This window comes from Galleria mellonella, unplaced genomic scaffold (genome assembly GCF_026898425.1).
Source record: "Galleria mellonella isolate WM207_F2 unplaced genomic scaffold, CSIRO_AGI_GalMel_v1 utg36, whole genome shotgun sequence".
Lineage (NCBI taxonomy): Eukaryota > Metazoa > Arthropoda > Insecta > Lepidoptera > Pyralidae > Galleria > Galleria mellonella.
Window position 1 is genome coordinate 3,300,404 of NW_026442086.1, and position 21,211 is coordinate 3,321,614.

Sequence of the window (21,211 nt, forward strand, 5' to 3'; positions counted from 1 at the left end):
AATAGATATTTTTATAAATTATGTTGAGACATTTGATTATGAGATGATTATTTTATTAAATGACAATTTAAACCTATGTTTGGGATATTATCCTTTCTGGAAGATAGGTTCTTGATATTCAAAATTAAGGTTTTTTTTTATGAAATGATAATGAAATGGTGGTGTTCCCATCTGCACTATCAGTCATGCCATGATAGAGTATGGTTACCGATAGAAGATGTAACGAATAAATTATTAGATTATTGTGGATCACTTGTAATAATAGAACAATCGATGATTATTCAATAATTACAATCTTTATATACCTTTGACCAAAAAAGGTATTTGAAACCTAATATCCTATAAGTCATTTAAATCTTTTTCAAACTAATAAACCTACTTCGGTTTTTATAAAATAAGAAGCAACAAGGTAGTAACACTTACGTAATAATATAAATCGATTCATAATTTATAAAGATATATCATAAATATAGGCAATATAATAAAGGAAATAAAAAATATACTATTGAATTTGAAGTCGAAAAATCCCAATAAACATTGAGTTCTTGTAATCAATTTCATAATACATATTACTTATGCAACAACAACAACTTCTATTTTTATTTCTCATAAAATACTCGTCTAGTAGTAGCTTCGCTGCATAACTATCATGTACTAAGAGAATCATAGAAAATTATAAGTAGTTAGTGTGAGAGGCCATTAGCTGATCACCAACGACCTTGAGTTTTACTGGGACAAGCACGTATAATATTACGATAGCTGTCGTATAGTATAGCGAAGTAGTAAGAGAAAATAAACTTGTATGTGTGAGGGTTGAACAGCACGACGCAGGCGCTCTAGTGGCCAGGCACTGTATCGATCGCTTGTTACATTTCCGGCGTCCTTGTGCCGCGTTCGTCGCGGGTCTCAACAGGGACGGAGAGTTTTCCCGCGCAGGACATCGGTGGTGCGCAGGCACGCGCAGGGTACGGCGGGGGCCAAGGGGGGCGGCCTCTAAAGAGGGCGCGAGCTTGCCCGGGACCCTCACTTTACGTAACCCAACACGCACAGGACGGCGCACAAACAATGTGATTTTATTTTTCTTCAATTTTTCTACTCTTTTTAATTATACAATTTTTAGGATTAGAATCGTGATATTATTTTAGGTGTCGCGCGACTTTAATTATTTCGCACTCGTTTTAGATGTGTAGAGTAGGGAATAATGTCAATATTTATTCGTAGCTGCAGTGATATTTTGGTGAATAATTTTTATAAACTTATTTTAAAATACTTATAATGTGATAAATGAGACCTAATTCGACATAATGGTGAACTAAATAAACGAATTCGTACATTACTAGTGGAACGGACTGGAAATCGATCGATCGGTTTTGTAAATTTTTAACATTTTTATAACCGTAACTTAAATATACGAAATGTTAATAATAAGAACAATTCATCTATTAATACAAAATAAACGAAAAGCAATATGAAAATTTGATAAAAATTTTCACGGATTTACAATTTGTATGAATAGTGGAAAAAGCCATTTTCATCTACAAAATGACGATGGGTAAGTGCAAATATACATATCTACACAAATGTACAACATAATTAATTAATCTTTTATTATTTTCGTTCATTTTCATTCATGCCATGGGCAAGGTATATAAATAGTTTCTACTTACAGTCTTTTTATACCATTCAGACAGGAGGCTAGTAAAATGATCTGAAATTATCCAATAAAATAATAGCTTTTGATCACTAGTTATTCAATTATTTTGGAAATAGATGAGTCATAATTTTATGATCATACGGTCATACATTTGATAATACGTAGTGAATTATTATAAAAAATATATATTTATAGTACTACTATTTTATTTACTATATTATTGTCAATAACTATTATACATATATAAATTACAAAAAATGATAGTTGGATATGAACGCATTGTCTAAACCTAAAATTTGAATTAATCCGGAAATTCTTAGAATAGTGGATTCCACACAGACAAAAACAGCAGATACATATAAAAATTAGCAGTTTAATAATTTCTTTTACTACGCACTACTACGCATTTTAAATATGGCCTTCACATGATGTCTCTACAAGTACTTTGGTAGTTGCAATATAAGTGAAAAATCGTTCTGTCAAAAGTAATATAGTAGAAAATGTATATTCTAATAGTAGTAATTTATATTATATTACACTTATTACTTTCACGAGAACACATGACGTAGTATGTATATATTGTAACATATACAGTATCAACTCGTATAAGTGGGTAAGTACATACAACAATGCCGAGACGACATGGAGATCTGCGTTGCGTCACCGGATGAGAGCTGACGACGCTGAATCGCAGCATCTCTCAATTGAACAAGAAATGTTGATTGTATGTCTAATATTATTAGGTATCTATATTAATTGCTGGATGTTTTCTTTATCTATCATTCAATATTATGTACACTTATATATTTTCTAGTAAGTAAGCATATAGTTAATTAGTGTAATTAATTAATGAAATAACTTTATTTTTGGTGTCGTCTATTCCTATTAGATATTTTTTAATGAAATGGTAACCCCATCAGCGTTATTAGTATTAGCTGAATAGATGAAGAAAAAGTTCGGTCAATTAGCTTATCATGACGAATTTACCAGAATTAATCACAATAGTTTCTAGACGGGCCCATGTGCAGGGTAGATGAGAGATCCGCGTGCTATTGGGCTTAATCCACATTACCAACAGTTTTTTACCGCCAAACATTATTGGGTTTAATAATTTTAAGTAGATAGTTAAAGTTGTGTTAAATTTTACTTGTAGGTAGATATGATATGAAACAATAAGTAAGCATCACTCGGGAGAAACTACGATTTCGTACAATTTAAACAGAAATCGTACTCGTTGAATATTATTTTATTTTACTTCATTTTTATTATACTAATAGATATATGATACCTGCTGAGAAAAATTGTGTGCCACACCTATAGTTCGATGGATATTATATATATATATATATATATATATATATATATATATATATATAACTTGAATTTTGTTAAAGTCCTTATAGAAGCCCTCGTTTTCAGCTCGGGCATCACTTTCTTAACTCGATGCATAGTGTACTACTTACTTGCAGTGACAGTAACTATTAAGCACTACTCAGTTGTAGTTGTTAACTTATTCATACCAAAAGGTGTTAATAAACGACGCAATTAACATTAATATTTAACCTTGCTTACTGAAGTAAGTACGCGCCTCGCGCACAGTTCGGACGTGCGCTCAGTAAAGACAGAGCGCGGAGTCGGCTGCGCACGCGCCGCGCCGTCACCGACACCATCCCATCTTCCGCAAATCCAGCTCACGTATCCTACAACCAAATACGCACTTCTACAAATATAATTACTGTCACAGTGCACCTCACAATGGAATTCTTCCGTGTATAACGGATATTCCCGCGTTTTTATCGTATACGTTACTAACACAATACCTGTGTCATAGGAATCGAAAAACTTATCTGTACCTACATTATTAAATTATTTAAAATTGTATGTAAACTTTTCGTTTAAACCCCATATATACTTAAATGCCAATATGGAAAAAAGTGCCTCTTTTGCTATTTTAAATATAGATATCGATAACAAAAACAAAAACAACATGAACGCCGATAGTGAAGTAATCGGAGATGACACTACAAAACCTAAATCGCCTTTTACGACTGTTATAAAAATCCGTAAGTACTATTACAATAATTAATGACAATTTGCTAATAATAGATAGATATTTTATCTATTTCTTACGTACTTACTAAATTCAGTTTTATTACAATCAAATATAAAGTCTTATATCTTACTCTTTAACAAGAACACTAACCGAATGTTTAAAATAAGACAGGAGTGTAATATTCATGATAAAGTAGAGAAATGCTCGTATATAAATATTTTTAGACAAAATGTTTGGAATTATTAGTGAGTAAGTACCTAATTTAATTTAATAAGACATTCTTACAATGTAAGCTTTGTTTTGTACTATCATCGCGCCGCAAGTACCAAATGTAGCAATAGATAATTAGTCTAATACTATAGTAAGGCCGTGGGATATTCTCATATGAAATATCATTGCATTGTATTGCTTTTGTAACTTTTAAATGATGTTATAATGGGATGTTCCGCTTCAAAATAAGGAACTACTTGACTGGGGAACAATGTTTAAGTAACTGTTCAACCATTTGCAATCAGAAAGTATTGTTTGCTAAAATCTCGAAGAAAGTAGAAATTTTACAATAATTATATGTCATTTAGGAAGAAAAGAACACATACTTGTATAGTTTGCTACTTGGTATTAAAATATATAATATTCATAGGGAAGAACGTTGTCTAGTCGATAAACTATACCTATTTGATTAATGACACTAACGATTATGCGTTCTAATCCGGTCGAAACATATAGGTTAATTTAATTATGTAATTATTTTTAATCGAACAGTTAGATGTACATACAAGAATTATAAACCAATAGTTATATTTGTACGAGTACTAAAATGTTACGTAAGTAAACAAAGTGCAGAACTCTGTCTATCCTGAGACAAACTCCCCGACACTTATATTATTTACTCATGAATTTCCGTTGATTGTCGTCTTCTTGTTCGCCAACTTGGTCGATATACTGTCATGAGAGACATTTCTTTTACTGACTCGAGGATGGTCGAATATATTCGAGACATTTTAAATATTTATTTATTTTCTAGTATCATTGTATTTGCAGGATTAGATCAGTCATTTCAATTAAATTTACCATGAAAAATAGTTATTTAAATTTTTCAATAATAACTAAATTTCCTATTATGACGTAGGCGTGTACTAATGTAAACTAATGATTTCCCGAAATTAATGCTTTTTACGCGTATATAATCGCAAACTGCTTTATCTGCATAATTTCTAAATGTGTAAACGTGTTCCAGAAATTTGTGTTCACAATGGAATTCAATTGATCTACCACTTGTATAACAATAGTGTTTTTTTACACTCACATTATCGATATGAAAAAAAAAATCATCAATCACATCAGTGCATGTTGCTGTTATTGTTTGTGAGATGCGTCTTATTCTCATGCGCTCGTAAACTCATTTTTTTATCCTAATTCTAAAATCACGACTACGTAGTTATATGTATCGTATTTGGAACGGCGAAGGATACTTTATGTAAGTAGATAATAGAAAGTTATAACTTACTTTTTTCCAGTATAAGGGCAATGTCTTTACCGACAATAGAAACTGAAATCATAAGAATACTATTATGATTATATATATTTATTGTATGATATATATTTATTTATTTAAACATAATTTAACCTAATTAATATTGATTGAAATTCTATGTCAATTAATGAATTTCTTTGCTGGAGGGTCAAAAAAGGCGTACAAAATTTCAAAATAAAACTCATAGTCCAAATGGAATACCATGTAGAAGGATTTTATTTACACATTGTATAGCCGGTTTTTATTAGTTCTTTTATGCCTTCTAATTTTCAACTTATGAAAATAATTGTATTAGCAACAAAAACATCATTCCTTCCCAATTATAATTATATGTAGATAGTTTCGTACTAAAACCGTTTATTAGATACAAACAAGTAAAGGTTCTTTACATTTTCATCATATTATTACCGCCAAAACAAACTACAAACGATGACAAATGTTTTTCAACTATGTCATATTTTTTACCCACCGGGAACGGCTGGTGCGTTAGTAAAGTTGTAGCATATGACGTCACAGTAATTCGCGCGTTTTTTAATTTATTTATTTTGTGATACATAGGTACATAACAATAGATGGCAAAACAAGATAAATCCTCTATAATCAACCTTATCTATCGAGGTATACAAATTCACATACATATACCATATATATATAAACAAAAAACCCAATAATATCACATTTATAGTAAAAATCATAGTATTAGCATAATATTAAGAAAATTTATTGCATTTATCTCCAAGGAAATCATCAATTAAATAGTATGTTCTATTCACTAGGTATTTATATATTTAATATAGTTTATAAGGACTATTTATTCTTATGTACATTACTATATTGGAATTAGATAAAAAAAAATTAATTCATAGTTCGTGTTAATATTTTAGCGCTATAAATCTACTGACTAATCCGTATTAGAAATAAAGTATTATTTGAAGATTCACGAAAAGGGCCTCAGTTAACCATGATTAAACTATTAAGTAATCTGTGCCTCAGTGCCGCTCGATGTCAATAGAATTATATTGAATGTGGTCAAGTTGTGTACACGTCCTACTGCTTCCGCTAGGCGCCCTCAATATTAGGCGTGCACGCGCTGGCGTTGTCGTCCCTGAGCATCAGGTACCAAGGGAACCTGTCATGTTCCACTCCGTTGATCGTGTTGCAATGCCCTGTAACGTATACCGGTACGTTTTTAAACAACAGTTTTTTTTACGATATCTATCGTAGTATTAATTGTAAAAAAAAATCTATTTCTGCATTTAATTACCTACAATTTGTCTGTGGTAAATATAAATTTTAGTTATCTATAAGTAGAAAAGAGACATTGATTGGCCATTTATCATATAACCGAAATTGCTTGGTTTATGGTTATGATATTGTTGTACGGACGTACGTACGGAGTTCCATATATAATAAGAAAAAAAAATTACCACGAAACTCAGTAGAGTGTAAACCATAGGAAATATAGACGTAGAAGAAATAGGTAGTTAAGAAATTTAACACCAACACAAACCCAACATTTGTAAGTCATCTTACTTGTAAAGATAAAGGCTAAATTGTTTTCGATGTATATAATCTTCGTGCCCAATATGCTCTTTTTTATGGGATGACAATGGAAGGGTAACCCCGCCTGCTTTATCGATATGCGCTGGTGGAGCATCAGTGAGGGATGATAGGTGAAGATGAAAGTAGGCCAGTTTTTTTTTGATGGGTGAAAATGGTATGGTAAGCCCGCCTGCGCTAACGGGATACGCTGGCGGAGCACCAGTGAAGGGTGATAGATGAGAATGAAACCAGGCCAGTTATACTCATCATGATGAATTCATCAGGAATTAACCATGATAGTTTCCAGGGAGAACCGCGAGGAGGTCGACCTGGTTGGGTATATTGTTAGCAATAGGATTCTCAGTCTCCATTACTAACAGTCCCTTTCCCCCAAGTAGGCCAGTTAGCCCATCGTTTATAAAAGCCAAAAATTTATAAAGCCCAAAGTTTATACTTTACAAGAATTAAAGAATGGTTTCCAGGGGGACCCGTGTAGAGGTCAACCTGATAGGGTATATTGCTAGTAATAGAATTAGTAAATCTTCAATACTAACAATTCCTTTACCGAAACATACTCTTGTCAGGGTTCAACATTGTGCGTAGGCTGATTAAAGCAATTTGACCGCCCAATTCTCGCTTGAATGAATGCGTATCCGTACATTTAATGATTACTGTTATATCGATTAGGTGGATCGTAATGCAAGCGTTTCATATCCACAGGAAATTCATTATAATAGTTACTCATTCGATTTTTATGATACTATGTACACTTATACCAAAGAATAAATATCTAATTTTTACCTATTTATGTAACAGATTTATACACAATGCTAACATTCAAACTCTGTTATGTCGCATGTAAATAGGCACACTAGAACTGTATCCAAATTCTGGTGCGTGCAAGGATTACAATTCGTATATACATGCCTAAGAAATGAAACGAAACTTTATGTTTATAGAAATAAAGTTCATTTTGATCTACATATGATGTCATAAGTATATTTCTAACAAACCACAACAATTCGACCACTAAATTACTTAAAATGTTATACAAATAAATGTTCCATTTTAATACTGTGCATCAAAAAACATTGTTATTATTTATTAACATTGAATTTTTTTTGTATAATTATTATACTTGTTTATATATATATATATATATATATATATATATATATATATATATATATATATATATATTATAGTGCCACCTAATGTACACTAAAATATAATTTTCTTTTGACAGAACGGGACCGTGGCGAGCGGGACTACATCGGATTCGCGACTCTGCCTGAGCAGGTACACCGAAAGTCGGTTAAGAGAGGGTTCGATTTCACGTTGATGGTGGTGGGGGAGTCAGGCCTTGGCAAATCCACGCTCATCAACAGCCTCTTCTTGGGTGATCTGTACAAGAACCGCAAAATAACTGATGTTCAAGGTAAAGTTTTGTAGTAGTGCCGATTTTATATAATGATAGAAATTTAGAAGGATGGGACAGTACAGTCTAGTTGTTTATCGACTGTTAAATTTAGACTAATAAATTTTTGCAATAAAAAGAACTACTAAGTTTTTAATAATTTCTTTTCGGAGATTTTCTTTAACATGGGAAACGTAATTTTTTGTATGTAGGTACATATTACAAAAATAATGTCATTGTTTGAAGTATAACCAAATAATATAGGTAATATGTAATTATTAATTAAATAACATTTATTTTGTAATTTGCGTTATTAGGTAGATACGATCATACATAAAAAACATAAAGATAGATAAATACAATATTAATGGACTCATATCTTTTGATTTACATTGCAGATAGAATAGAAAAGACCACGACAATTGAAAAGAAAACAATGGAAATAGAAGAGCGTGGGGTGAAACTTCGCTTAACCATAGTGGACACACCTGGATTTGGCGACGCCATCAACTGTGAGGACTCATGGAGAGTCTGCTCGGCCTACATCGACGAACAATTCCGACAATACTTTACCGACGAGAGCGGGTTGAACCGGCGACACATGCAAGACAATCGTGTGCATTGTTGCTTGTATTTTGTACCGCCCTGGGCGCACAGGTACATGAATAATTCCAACTATATTAATTTAATTAAAATAATACCACGAATGAATGCAACGAAAAGAGAAACCCACTGATAATACCACATCAGTTCTGAAGTAGTTAAGAAAGTACAATGACAACTTTTCCTATGGAACCCAGTCGGAATCCTACAAATATCATCGTCATCATCATCATATCAGTCTTTAACTGTCTACTGCTGAACTGCCTCACCTTAGGGAGGTTGTACCAGTAGTTGCCACACTTGGCAGATGGATTGGTAACCGCAGTCAGGCTTTAGAGATTTTTTAAGAGGGACGTTGCTGCCCATCCCTCGCTCTTGCTTAGTCGGCTCCTACGACATCCACGGGAAAGGAAGGGTTGTCCTATTCTATGCCGGGACCACACGACCTACTAATATCATTTCTACTAATATCATAAATGTGAAAATAAATTCTCATCCATCTCATCATTTTCTCTAACATAGCTCTCATAATTATATTTAGACATTTCTATGTAAAGCTTAAAGATAATATACACACAAAGCGATTAAAGTGTTGTTAACGTCATCTAGTTTTAAAATGAATGAATGATACAATGCCTTGTTCGCTCATTACTATCATCATATACCTTAGTTAATATATAAATACAACAATCAATGTATCTACTTATATGATAGTTACGTGTTTAGTCGGATGAGTAGCACACCTAATAAATGGTCAGGGCCACAATGATAACGCCTGCAATGAGTAACTCTTGCGAAAGCACACACAGACACGTGTCACTATGTGAATTACTTACTATCAAGCTTGTGCACGTTTGATCTATTATATTAATATGAGACTAAGTAAAGAAAAGGAAGAAGTAGTAATACTAATAGGCTTAGATAAGTACCATATAATTAAATAGTAAATATAATTTAACAGTAGGGTTAAAAACATTGACGTGCGATAGTGAACAAAATATGATATATAAATAATTTATTTAAATTTTTTCTTGATTTCATTTTCAACAACAAATCCATATTTAAAAAAAAAATAAAAAAAATCAAATATATATCAAAATTTTTTCAAATAAAAATTGACACAAAATGATACTAAAAATTATTGAAATCAAGAAAAGTATTGCAGTTTTATTTAATACTCGCTATGTACATACAGACCTATGAATACAAATACTACATAGATACCTGATTTTAGGTACATTTTAAAATATTTAATAACAAAAAGTATATTATTCACCTATTTTTTATCTACCCGTCCGTAAGTTACGTGTTTGTGTCATTATTAATAAAGAACGCGTTTTAATTTATCAACTGTAATAATAGACCAATAAAATTCTATTGAACACAGATATTGTAACATACGTGGTATGTATGGTACAATATGTATGTATATACAGATGTCATTGCACAAACATTGTATATAAATAATTTCAATCAATGAATTGGTACTTAGGTTGTTTAGCATGGACAGTATTACAAACAAACGCTGTTTGAGAGAATGGGATTGTTAGTAATGGATAGGTTAGTCTCCATTGCTAACATATCCTATCATCAGGTCGATCTCCACGCAGTTCCCCTTGGAAATCATAGCAACTAATTCATCGTTGAATTCGTTACAGTGGGCTAACTGACTTGTCTTTTCATTCTCACCAATCATTCCTCATTAGAGCCCCGCCGGTGTATACTGATAGCACAGGCGGGTGTATCATTCCATTATCATCTATTAAAAAAATAAGCGCTGTTAGGCCACAGAATTATAATACTCTTATAGCATTCATATCTTATAACACAATAAATTAATGCAATTTTTTAAAGATTCTACCTATATTAGTATGTATTATGTTTATAGGCGACGGTTATCACTTTCCATCAACCAGCCAGCCATCTGCCAGCTTATTTTCCATTTTAAATTTAATAAAAAATTATTAATTCTTCCCAATAAATTTAGATCTTTTGACAACCTGTTATGTAAACGATAGTATTTACTCCTACAATGAAGAAAAACACAACGATGTCTTATTTATTAAAACAATCAAGCCATTTTAATTATACATAGCTCCTAACATCCGGTTATAAACAAAAAATATTACACTCCTTTCCTCGGCAGTCGGATAAAAAAGTCACGTAGGATGCTATATAATTTAATGAATTGTAAAATATCATTTACAATTTATTTCATTTTAGTATTATCTTACGTAACATCTATCCAAATCCGAATTTCAATATCAAACACATTGATATCCATGTCTTGCAACATCATCTTCATAGTAACAATATATTTCTAATGTAGGTGTCCAATTAATCGTATGCCCAGTACCTATTACGAAGTGCAGAGCAAAATTAAACAAAGCCCCCAAAGTGAAAAGAGAAAAATTTTAAGTTCCAAAGTGAAAACAAATTTATTCTCCTGTAAATTATAAATGCGTAAAACTAATTTCATATCTTGTCATATAAACCAATTTACTTTTGAATTTCATAACGAAATATTTTATATTGTTACTATTGCTACTATACCAAACTTGCCAAACTACCCCACAGATCGACCCTACGACAATAAGACAGTTTAAAAAATCAAATACATTATTTAGTATATTCTTTCCTTAACAGTATACGGCAAGTGGATCTGGAGATGATGAAGCGACTCCATCGGAAAGTAAACATTGTTGTGGTAATCGCGAAGGCAGACTCGCTCACATCTAGTGAAATCAAGAGGCTCAAAACACGCATACTTGCTGATCTAGAGGAACATCAGATACAGGCAACTATTTTAAATGTATTTCATAGACGTATTTAGTGTATCGATTTAAATTTCTAACTGACTCCAACGATGTAATATTTCGTTATGAAACCTAATTACTGAGTTAATTAATTACCAGAGGGAGACTTTGTACAAAAGTCGATTGCTTGGGTACCTCTGTCCCATTCATGTTTCAACCGTGAAGCAGTTGTGTTTGCATGACTGTGTTTCGGTTTGAAGGGTGGGATATGGCGTGAATTTACTGGGTACAGAGGAATAACACCTGAGTCCTCAGGAATGGCAACGCATGGGGGGTATCATGGGCAAAACAGTATACTCTGTTATGTCCATGGTACTGTTCATGACTATAGGCGACGGTTATCACTTTCCATCAGGTGGGCCGTCAGCTTGTTTGCCATTCTAAGTTATATAAAAAAAAAATCTTCTATCCAGAAATAAATAGATAGGTAAATAAAGAATAAGACGGTGGTGCGACGTAAAATATTTTTCTCAAACATGCTTGGAAATGTGAGCATTATTTTGACAATCTTCTTCGAGATAAATCAAAAATGCCGTACTGGCCAGATACATGCGGGCAGCGGCCGGCAAAAGTTGTATGAAAATCCATATCTGTCGTGTTTTGAAGCCAGATAAATTACTATGTAAACTCATATCTGTCCTGTAATTTAAAAATAGACTGACCTTTTACTTCGAAACATGGCTACCAAGGAAGTAACTAATAACAGATTTTATTTAAATTTCGAACTGGCTTGCTAACAGAAAGCTGTTTATTGAAAAAAAAAACAAATTATGGCGCGTGAAAAATTATTATTGTTCATTATTCGTCATTGAACTTAAAAAGTAAAATTGTGTTTTTGATTTCTGCGCATTGTTTGAGAAAAGTACTATACAAGCTTGGCCACAACTAGGCATTGATGGATTCACGTATGTGTGCCTCGGCTACGCCTCGGCCCACATTTGCACGTTCTTCCATCAATGCCTCAGTTGCTGGCCGCTGCAGTAATGTACTATAAATTGATGCCTCTTTGTCCCTCGCATTGACAGGTATACCAGTTTCCTGAGTGTGACAGTGACGAAGATGAGGAATTCAAACAACAGGACCGCGAGTTGAAAGCTGCGGCGCCATTTGCCGTAGTAGCGGCCGACACTGTACTGGAAGTGGGCGGGAAAAGGGTACGCGGACGACAATACCCCTGGGGAATCGTCGACGGTCTGTATAAGTGATTTTTACAAATCATTGTTATGAAATTGTAAACAAACGAATAATTGATCTGATCATAAGACAGTCTGCTGATGTAGTACAAATAAAAAATATATATTTGATTGAATGTTTCCTTTTGTTACTAATTTCATTAAATTCTATTAAAACAAACTATAACACAGTTATTGAACTAATTATATTAAATGTCTTGTTAACAGTGGAAAATCCTCGACACTCAGACTTCACTAAGTTGCGAACAATGTTGATATCAACACACATGCAAGATTTAAAGGATGTCACCCAAGACGTTCATTACGAGAATTTCCGCGCGCAATGTATCTCGCAAATATCACAACACGCTATGAGAGAAAGAGGGTAAATACTATCAATTTTTTTTCTTACTTGGATATATTTTATAAAGAATTATGATTTTAATTGAAATTAGCCATTTTGTAGCTAAATTATAAAATGGATAAAAATATTATAAGCAATAAAAACTTTTACCTTTAATTTCTTGTAATAAAATCAAGACTGAGAAAATACTAATCAGATTTTAATGAAATTTTTAATCGAATTAATGATCGGAGAAAGATTGCGTGTAAAACAATATACTACTTGAGCTAGGAATAATAGTATAGTATAGATTAAAAAAGTTAATCCAAAATTTTTGTCTATTTTTTCATCACTGTGAAAAAAATATTTTACATCTATCTTAGTCCATTGTAGTTTATCCTTGCCTGTTGGTTGGTTTATCAGTGTACCAAATTTTAATCAAATCCATCCAATTTTAAGCATGATTAAGAAGCAACACACAAACAAATATACAGTGTTTTACATTTTTAATATTATTAGGACATGCCTATATAGAATAACGTTTTATTTTACAGAAAACTTAAAAGGGATTCAATGGGCAACAACAACGAAGTAGTTTTTACTGACACTGATCGTTTACTATTACAGAAGGATGAAGAGGTATTATTGTTGTACTTACTGACTATGATTTCCCAATTTCCAGTGTCTATTCATTGTAATATTTCACATATCTTTATTGTACGTTAGATTGTAAAGGTTTAATATTTATATGCATTTACTTGTCTTCTTGACAAGTCTCTTAAACTCTTTCTATTCTACGAGACTAATATCCGTGTGATCCTATATTCTTTTATATCTCGTGCATCTAATTATATTATTACCTTATCTCCGAAAGATGAGAGAAGCAATGTCTTCCCCAATTTTGAACCGATTTTGATCATTCTTTGGGGGTTTTCGGAACATTCTACCCTTTTTACTTTACGTTATAACGAGTTACGTGGACGTCAGTTTCTTGGCTTTATTCTAATGCAAATTATACAGAGAATGTACGATCTCCTTGATTATATTAGATAGTGGTGTGATGATGGTGCCTGCATTATGCAATTTTCTCCTTTCTTTCTCCTCCTCCTTCCTTCCTTATTCTTCTTCTACATTTCGTTATACAATATAAAATCTGGACCTAACAAAAACTATTCCAGTTATCCCGTTTTCAAACACTATGGTAATTAACTACTGTGTTTATATTACTTTGATCCTATAAAGTTATTTTTGTCTTACAGATCCGACGCATGCAAGATATGTTAACACAAATGCAAGAGAAACTCAAAGCTTCCGACAAAAAACATGACAGTATTATCGATGTATAGAATATTTATAGACTGCATTGTAACTATAGCGTAGTATTACACTACATACTCACTTTAGATATGTATATTTATTAAAAAGAAACTATTACATACTAAAACCTCTTTAGAAAAATTTGATGAATTTAGATTTTTGATACGTTTTAGTTTGTTATCAAAATAAAAGGTTTGTAATAAACGTCTATAATATTGTGATGCTATAAAGTCAGAAAGAAGCATTTTTCTAAATTGTTTCGAACTACAATTAGTATAAAATTTTATTAGTTCAATGTGACATTGTAGCACATATTCGGAGTAATAAAGTAGATAATTATAATGAGAATAAGAAGAAGATTTATAGTCTTCTCTAATTTTTCATCATGACAGATGGTATGATGTTCATAAATATGTAGTTCATGGCAATCATAGTAATTAATAGTAGTATAAATTCAAGTTGGTTATCTGTTGAAATTTGAAAAGGTAATTGGACTAATGTTGAGTCATGAGAATAGTTCGATAGTTCCTTATTCTTATGGTTGAGTCTTATATATTTCTACTGCCAAAATGAAATGGAACCTAGAATTGACTTGGAGGTGATAAAAGCATCATTAAACCACCAAAGAAATATAATAAAATATAAATATTAAAATCGTCGACAATTTACATTCTTAATAGAACTAAAAACTAAGTAAATCAAAATATATAAGACGTAAACATGTCTTAATATTCTGGTGCAGTATAATTTTGTTTTCATCAAAATTTATAAAACTCGCCTGATAATAAAACGAATAATCTAACAGAAATCTTTTATCACGAACGACTCTACCTAATTATATATGAATTTGTACCATCTAATTAAGTAAGTAATTACAAATTACCAAAATATAAAAAATAATTAAACATCCATGTTGCTCATCTAATTGTTTCATTCAATTATTACTGTTGTGATATAGACTTATGTCTATTTATTATAATCTATTGTTAACGCCGGAGTCGCAGAATATAAGTAGTTGAAAAAAGAAATTAAATATAAAATGTGACTTGAATTATAAGCAGATAATGAGATTTTGCATAACACTATTAATATTAGCAAATTATTGTATAGGCTGATCGCGTATGTCTCTGGTACGAAATAGAACGCACTTTGTAAACTATATTCAACCAATGTTTTGGTCAACATGGTCGTTTTAAACATTTTATATTTTTTGTTTGACAGTAAAATTTATGCCTAATAAAATATACCAAAGTACCTATATTAAAAATATGTTCTTTTTTATCAAAATATTGCATTAAATTGATACTTTATTTATACATTACGTGTTTTAATGTATCTATTAGTAGTCTAGTGGTGTAGCGCTTTAAGACACTGTCTCATCTTCCGATGGTCGCGGTTTTAATTCACAAACAAAACAAAATTTTGTAATCATGAATATGTCTGTTTGTATTAATTTGGTGTTTCCTATTCATATATATTATATAAAAGAATAGAAATTATTTTGCTTCAAATAGACTTGTTTACAAGCTCTTCTTTTTTTATGTTATGATTCTACTGCTAGGTTTGGAATGTTAGTATGCGCTGAGAAAAACCCGCAAGAAACTCGGTAGTTCAATATACTTATTTACAAGATAATTTTATACTTGTAAGAAACTATAATAAACTCAAAAGTGAAATAAGTTAATAACAAAGATTTGAAAAGATAACTTTGTGTGTATTTATTTAAATGTATTATGTCTAAAACAGCATAGACATTTAAAAACATTGTCGACTAACTCCAAACACGTTTGTCACTAACGTATTTATCAAATTTATATTTATCAAAGTATTTAGAAATAAAAAAAGTATCTGTCTGTCAGTTCTTTAAAACCCATAGTATAAACTCTGCTTAATTTAGAATTAGATAGTGCTGTGTTTTGTCTATCAAAACTATTAAGAGGAAAGATTTGATTTTTGTTTGTATTGGATAAACTCAAAAGACATTTCATCATCATCATCATATCAGCCTTTAACTGTCCATTGCAGAACATAGGCTCTTGGAGGGTTTTACCAACAGTTGTTACGCTTGGAAAGTGGGTTAGCTACCGCAGGTAGTTAGGCCCTGATCGTGTTTTAAGAGGGACGCTGTTGCCCATCCTTCGACCTTTAAATCCCTTAATTGCTATTTACGACACTCATGGGAAAGTAAGGGTGGCCCATTCTATCCCGGGACTACACAGTAAAAGATATTTAAAAGATTTCAAAATACTTTCACTTATAGAAAGCTACATTGATCATTATTTTAAAACGTTAAAATGGAATGGAAACTCTACTAGGGTTATTAGCAAATGCTGACGAGGTACGTGATGATAGCTGAGAATGAATGCAGGTCGAAACCCATCCTAATGAATTCAATAATAATTAACCATAAATATTTCCAGGAGACCGCATGGAGGTCGACTTGATAGGGTATATAGATAACGATGGAGCTGTTGAATCTCATTACTAAAAATTCCTTTCCCTTCTGCATTGATAATATAGTTTTAAACAAGTAATATGAGCTGCATTTTATTTAAAAAGATAAGAGATATTTTATCTATCTATGCGAAAAAACCGGGGCGAGACATAAATTTTCTAAAACTCACCAATACAATTATACTAGTTAATTATATTAAGTTTGTGCATCTCTACTTTAATATGAGCTAAAAAAAAACATGATGACCGGTTGTCCATCAACCGAGCAACTGGCAGAGAACAGAGGGTGTCCGCTAGGAGGACGACCACATATCTCCTTCTTTCTAACAGTCCCCCGTTGTCCATTCCTAAATTATGCCCCCCTAACAATTGTACTATTCCGCAATCAAAGCATTGTACCCATCATAAAAAGCATCCAACCACCTAAATCCAATAGCGAGGACAGAATGCCTTAACAAATTACCTTAAACACCAAAAAAAAAAATTACTAGCCTATTAAGTGGATTATACGAAATAGATATTCCTTGGTCCGCAATATCTACGATTGGGCTCCATAAACGTGGTAACAGGTGGAGCGGGCTTATCCACTCCAGAGTTGTTTGATGTCCACTTCAAGATGTGAGAAGATATGTTGAAGCACAAGCGGCATAAGACGCAACATGACCTCACGGGCTAAGAGGCCCCGCGCTCCGCAGATTTGTTTTATTTCACAATTTTACATTTTCATTTTTTAAAACTGTCTTTTTGCATCACGCAAAAAATATATCTTCCCCACATCCAATTTAAGTTTGGTTAATAATAGGATCGAACAGTCCCATTTCTAGTAATTTACCCTAACAGGTCAACCTCCACGCGGTCGCCGGACCGGACGATCGCGAATGAGAACACGCGGGGAATTGGATCCACTGATTCCCTGTAATGCACTTGAGGTCGAATTGTTTTTTTCTTATTCACCAGGAATTAATCATTGTGATGAATACAAACAAACAATTCGTCATGATGGACCAATTAAGATTAATTGGAACAGATGTTCCATCTCCACCTATCATCCCTCTCTGCTATCCTGCCAGCATATACCAATAGCGCAGGAACGCTTACTGTTAGTAATGGAGCTGGTAAATTCCCATAGCTTTTTTTTGCTTTTTTCCTTTTAGCAGTTTTGTTTGCATTGCTGTGTTTCGATTTGAAGGATGGGATATGGCAGCGAATTTGCAGGGTACAGAGAAATAACACCTGAGTTCTCAGGAACGGCAACGCCTATGGTACCCCCATGGGATATCATGGGCGAAACAGTATACTCTATTATGTTCATGGTACTGCTCGTGTCTATAGGCAACCGTTACCACTTTCCATCAGGTGGGCCGTCAGGTTGTTTGCCATTCTAAGTTATGTACATGCAAAGGGTAAATAAATTTAATATGAGTGTAACATAGCAAGAACAATATGCGGAAGGAATGAAGAACAAGAAGTGTAAAGAGAAACATATATTTGAAATTTTTATATTATTAGAACATATAAATTTGACCAGAATCAATAGGTAAGTGAACTTTAGTAAGTATATCAAATATATTTACTTTAGTCCACTTACCTCTACCTTAACTAGAGGAAAGTGGACTAAAGTAAGAAGAAATAGAATATTTACGGGACGTGAAAGGGTACGAGGTAAGAAATCATAGAAAGGCACCCGCAATTTGGGTTCACGAGATAATGTCTATGGCCTACCAATACTAATCTCTCGAAACTGTAAATCTATAAAACTTTTAAGTTTGACGGAAGAACTGTCAAAATGTGACACATTTGAGACGGCAAATAAAATTTGTTAATTTTGTCGTTTCTTAAGAGAAAGAATTAAATAAATTTCAGTATTTTTTTATTACTGTTCATTATTATGCAAATGATTTAAAATCAATTAAAAATATTAAGTAATGGCCGATAGAGATCTTTCAATGGGCCCCCGTGAAGGAGTGGTGTATCCCATACGAGTCCAATATTGTGGAAATTGTTCTATGCCGATAGAATATTGCGAATACTACCCTGAATACGACAAATGCAAACAATGGCTCGAAAAGCATCTACCAACGGAATTTGAAAAGGTCAAAATAGGTAAGGGAAAGAATGATTTTGCATGAATAAGGTTATACTTAGTTTTCTGCAACAGAGAACAAGCACGGGCATTATGTTACAATCATGCCTTTGCTTGTTCCCTTTTAGTAGCATTAATTGAGATAAGTTATCAAGTAATAATTTTTTTTAGATGAAGAAGAAAACACAGGTGGTGAAGAAGAAAAGAAGAGGCAAAAACGAGGTGGCAAAGGAATGCTGAAGTCAAAGAAAAAGGAAGATGTTCCTAAGTTAGTGCAAGTGTCGCGGGCGCCCCGTGGAAAAAAGAAATCTGTTACTGTAGTATCTGGATTAAGCACTTTTGGTAATGTCAAATTGTCATGATTTCTCTTTAATGTTATACATTAGCCATTGCAGCCTTGTCTCTTGATCAGGTATTGTCTCTTCTTTGACAGCAAGATATTTTTTAATACATTTTAATGTTTTTTCTTTAATTTATATACTGTGTGTATATGTCAGAGATTACCTGGCTACTGACATTTAGAAACACAGTCTTAGCTGTTTTGCTATTATTTATCTACTTTTTAAATATATCACTTATTCAAAGCAAATATTCTTGCTACTTCACACCATTTATGAAGATATCTGTATATTTAATAAATATTATATTGTTAAAATATTTTCCAGATATTGATTTGAAGACGGCAGCTAAATTCTTTGGCACCAAGTTTGCTTGTGGTGCATCGGTGACGGGAGATGATGAAATTGTCATCCAAGGAGATGTGAAAGATGATCTTTTTGATATTATACCAGAGAAATGGCCTGAGGTTGGTTTCCATCTTAATATTATACTTATTAATTGTGTTTATTTTATTTTCAAATGCTTTTATAATTTAATTTATACCTTTCATCATTTAATACTGGTATTTAATGTATGATACCTAGTAGGCTCTCTCAGCTCTTCTATAAAAACCAGTTGGAATTTTAAAAATCATAAATGATTTAACCATCGCCATGCAATTGGAGCACAGCACTATTTGGGTAGTTTTTATTACCTTCCACAATACTGCTTTATTGTGTAAGGACTATGAAATTGTTGCATTTAATTATAGGATAGGATATTTTAATTATATTGTCATTTAAACATTTTAATATTTATTTGCTGATGATATGTCAGTCTATCGTAATGATCATATTTAAAATAAACATATCCAAATATTAGCTATCTATCTCTGCTAACATATTTGCATGTTTTGGTCTAACAAAGCAGTTATCTGTTTTGTTAAAGAAAATAAAAAAAAAATTGTAATAAGAATATGGTTGTATTTTTTACAGATTGATGAAGACAGCATTGAAGATCTTGGTGACCAGAAAAGATAGTTACAATTTTAGTAACTAATATCCTAAAATATATTGCTTTATTTCTGTGTTATTCTTTTAATGCCCTGCCCACAGTCAACATTAACTTTACTACTAATATCATCTCCGTTAGCACGCAAGAAGGCATTGTATAATATTGAAGGACTGTGTAATTCAGAAATTAGTGCTCAGTGTAACAAGTATGTTTTTCCTATTATAATAATAAAATAGAAATAAAGCATAATATTATTTTTATTTATTTAATGATTCTCAGAATAAATAAAAGTCGAATTAATTTGTAGCATTTTTAATAATAGCATCTAAGTTTATGCCTACCTTTGATATCAACATGATTTAAATCTTTACTTAGATAATCTTATAGAAAGTTACGTGTTAACAAGGAACCTAGAAATAATTTTCTGTAACATCCCTTGGTTATATACTCTTTTCCTGTAACAAAATATTGGACCGAAATATGACGAGTACGATTGTTCCTTATTTGCTGAAAGGTTTTCTATGACAAGCAGCGCCATTAGCAATTAAGTAGCAATAAGTAACACTAATTTATAAGAGTAGTTCCTAAATCATTCAACAGAGGCAGCAGCAATTTTTTATTAATATTATTTTTGTTACAACACCGATTAGTGAGCGACCATTGATGCTACATAGTTTCTTTAATTTATGATGTTTCCTCAACAGAACGAATAAAAAGAAACTGAAATTATGATTATGAATTAATTTTGTTTTTTATTACTAAATCACAAATGACCCTACTTGTTATAAAAAAAGGACATGTAGATAACCCATTTAGTTGTCAGAAACAATCGTGCTAAATATATAATTTAATACCATTTTTTGCAATCAGCAATTGTTCGTCAATCACGGA

At 32.2% G+C, this 21,211-nt stretch overlaps 3 protein-coding genes across 5 annotated transcripts in view; 2 read left to right on the forward strand and 1 right to left on the reverse strand.

Annotated features, from left to right (window-relative positions):
* LOC113520544 (carboxypeptidase M) overlaps nt 1-3,337 on the reverse strand; it is a 28,168-nt gene extending 24,831 nt beyond the window's left edge. The window contains exon 1 of the mRNA XM_052897419.1: nt 3,218-3,337. The gene's annotated coding sequence lies outside the window, so the exon portion shown is untranslated. The remainder of the gene's footprint in view (nt 1-3,217) is intronic.
* On the forward strand, nt 931-15,767 carry LOC113520787 (septin-2). 3 transcript variants are annotated; one of them, XM_052897425.1, is made up of 8 exons: nt 931-1,067; nt 8,030-8,221; nt 8,599-8,857; nt 11,450-11,600; nt 12,645-12,810; nt 13,020-13,176; nt 13,689-13,773; nt 14,394-15,767. In XM_052897425.1, exons 2-8 carry the CDS (start codon nt 8,125-8,127, stop codon nt 14,478-14,480), a joined length of 1,002 nt encoding a protein of 333 aa, XP_052753385.1. In that variant the 5' UTR covers nt 931-1,067; nt 8,030-8,124; the 3' UTR covers nt 14,481-15,767. The 3 variants fall into 3 exon arrangements, with proteins under 3 accessions (XP_052753385.1, XP_052753384.1, XP_052753383.1); XM_052897424.1 differs by having other exon boundaries at nt 969-1,552; XM_052897423.1 differs by lacking the exon at nt 931-1,067 and adding an exon at nt 3,263-3,717.
* Nucleotides 15,768-18,677: 2,910 nt separating this feature from the next.
* LOC113520583 (density-regulated protein homolog) lies at nt 18,678-20,620 on the forward strand. Its single transcript, XM_026905960.3, has 4 exons — nt 18,678-19,008; nt 19,160-19,330; nt 19,654-19,793; nt 20,302-20,620. Exons 1-4 carry the CDS (start codon nt 18,831-18,833, stop codon nt 20,344-20,346), a joined length of 534 nt encoding a protein of 177 aa, XP_026761761.2. The 5' UTR covers nt 18,678-18,830; the 3' UTR covers nt 20,347-20,620.
* The last annotated feature ends 591 nt before the right edge of the window (nt 20,621-21,211 follow it).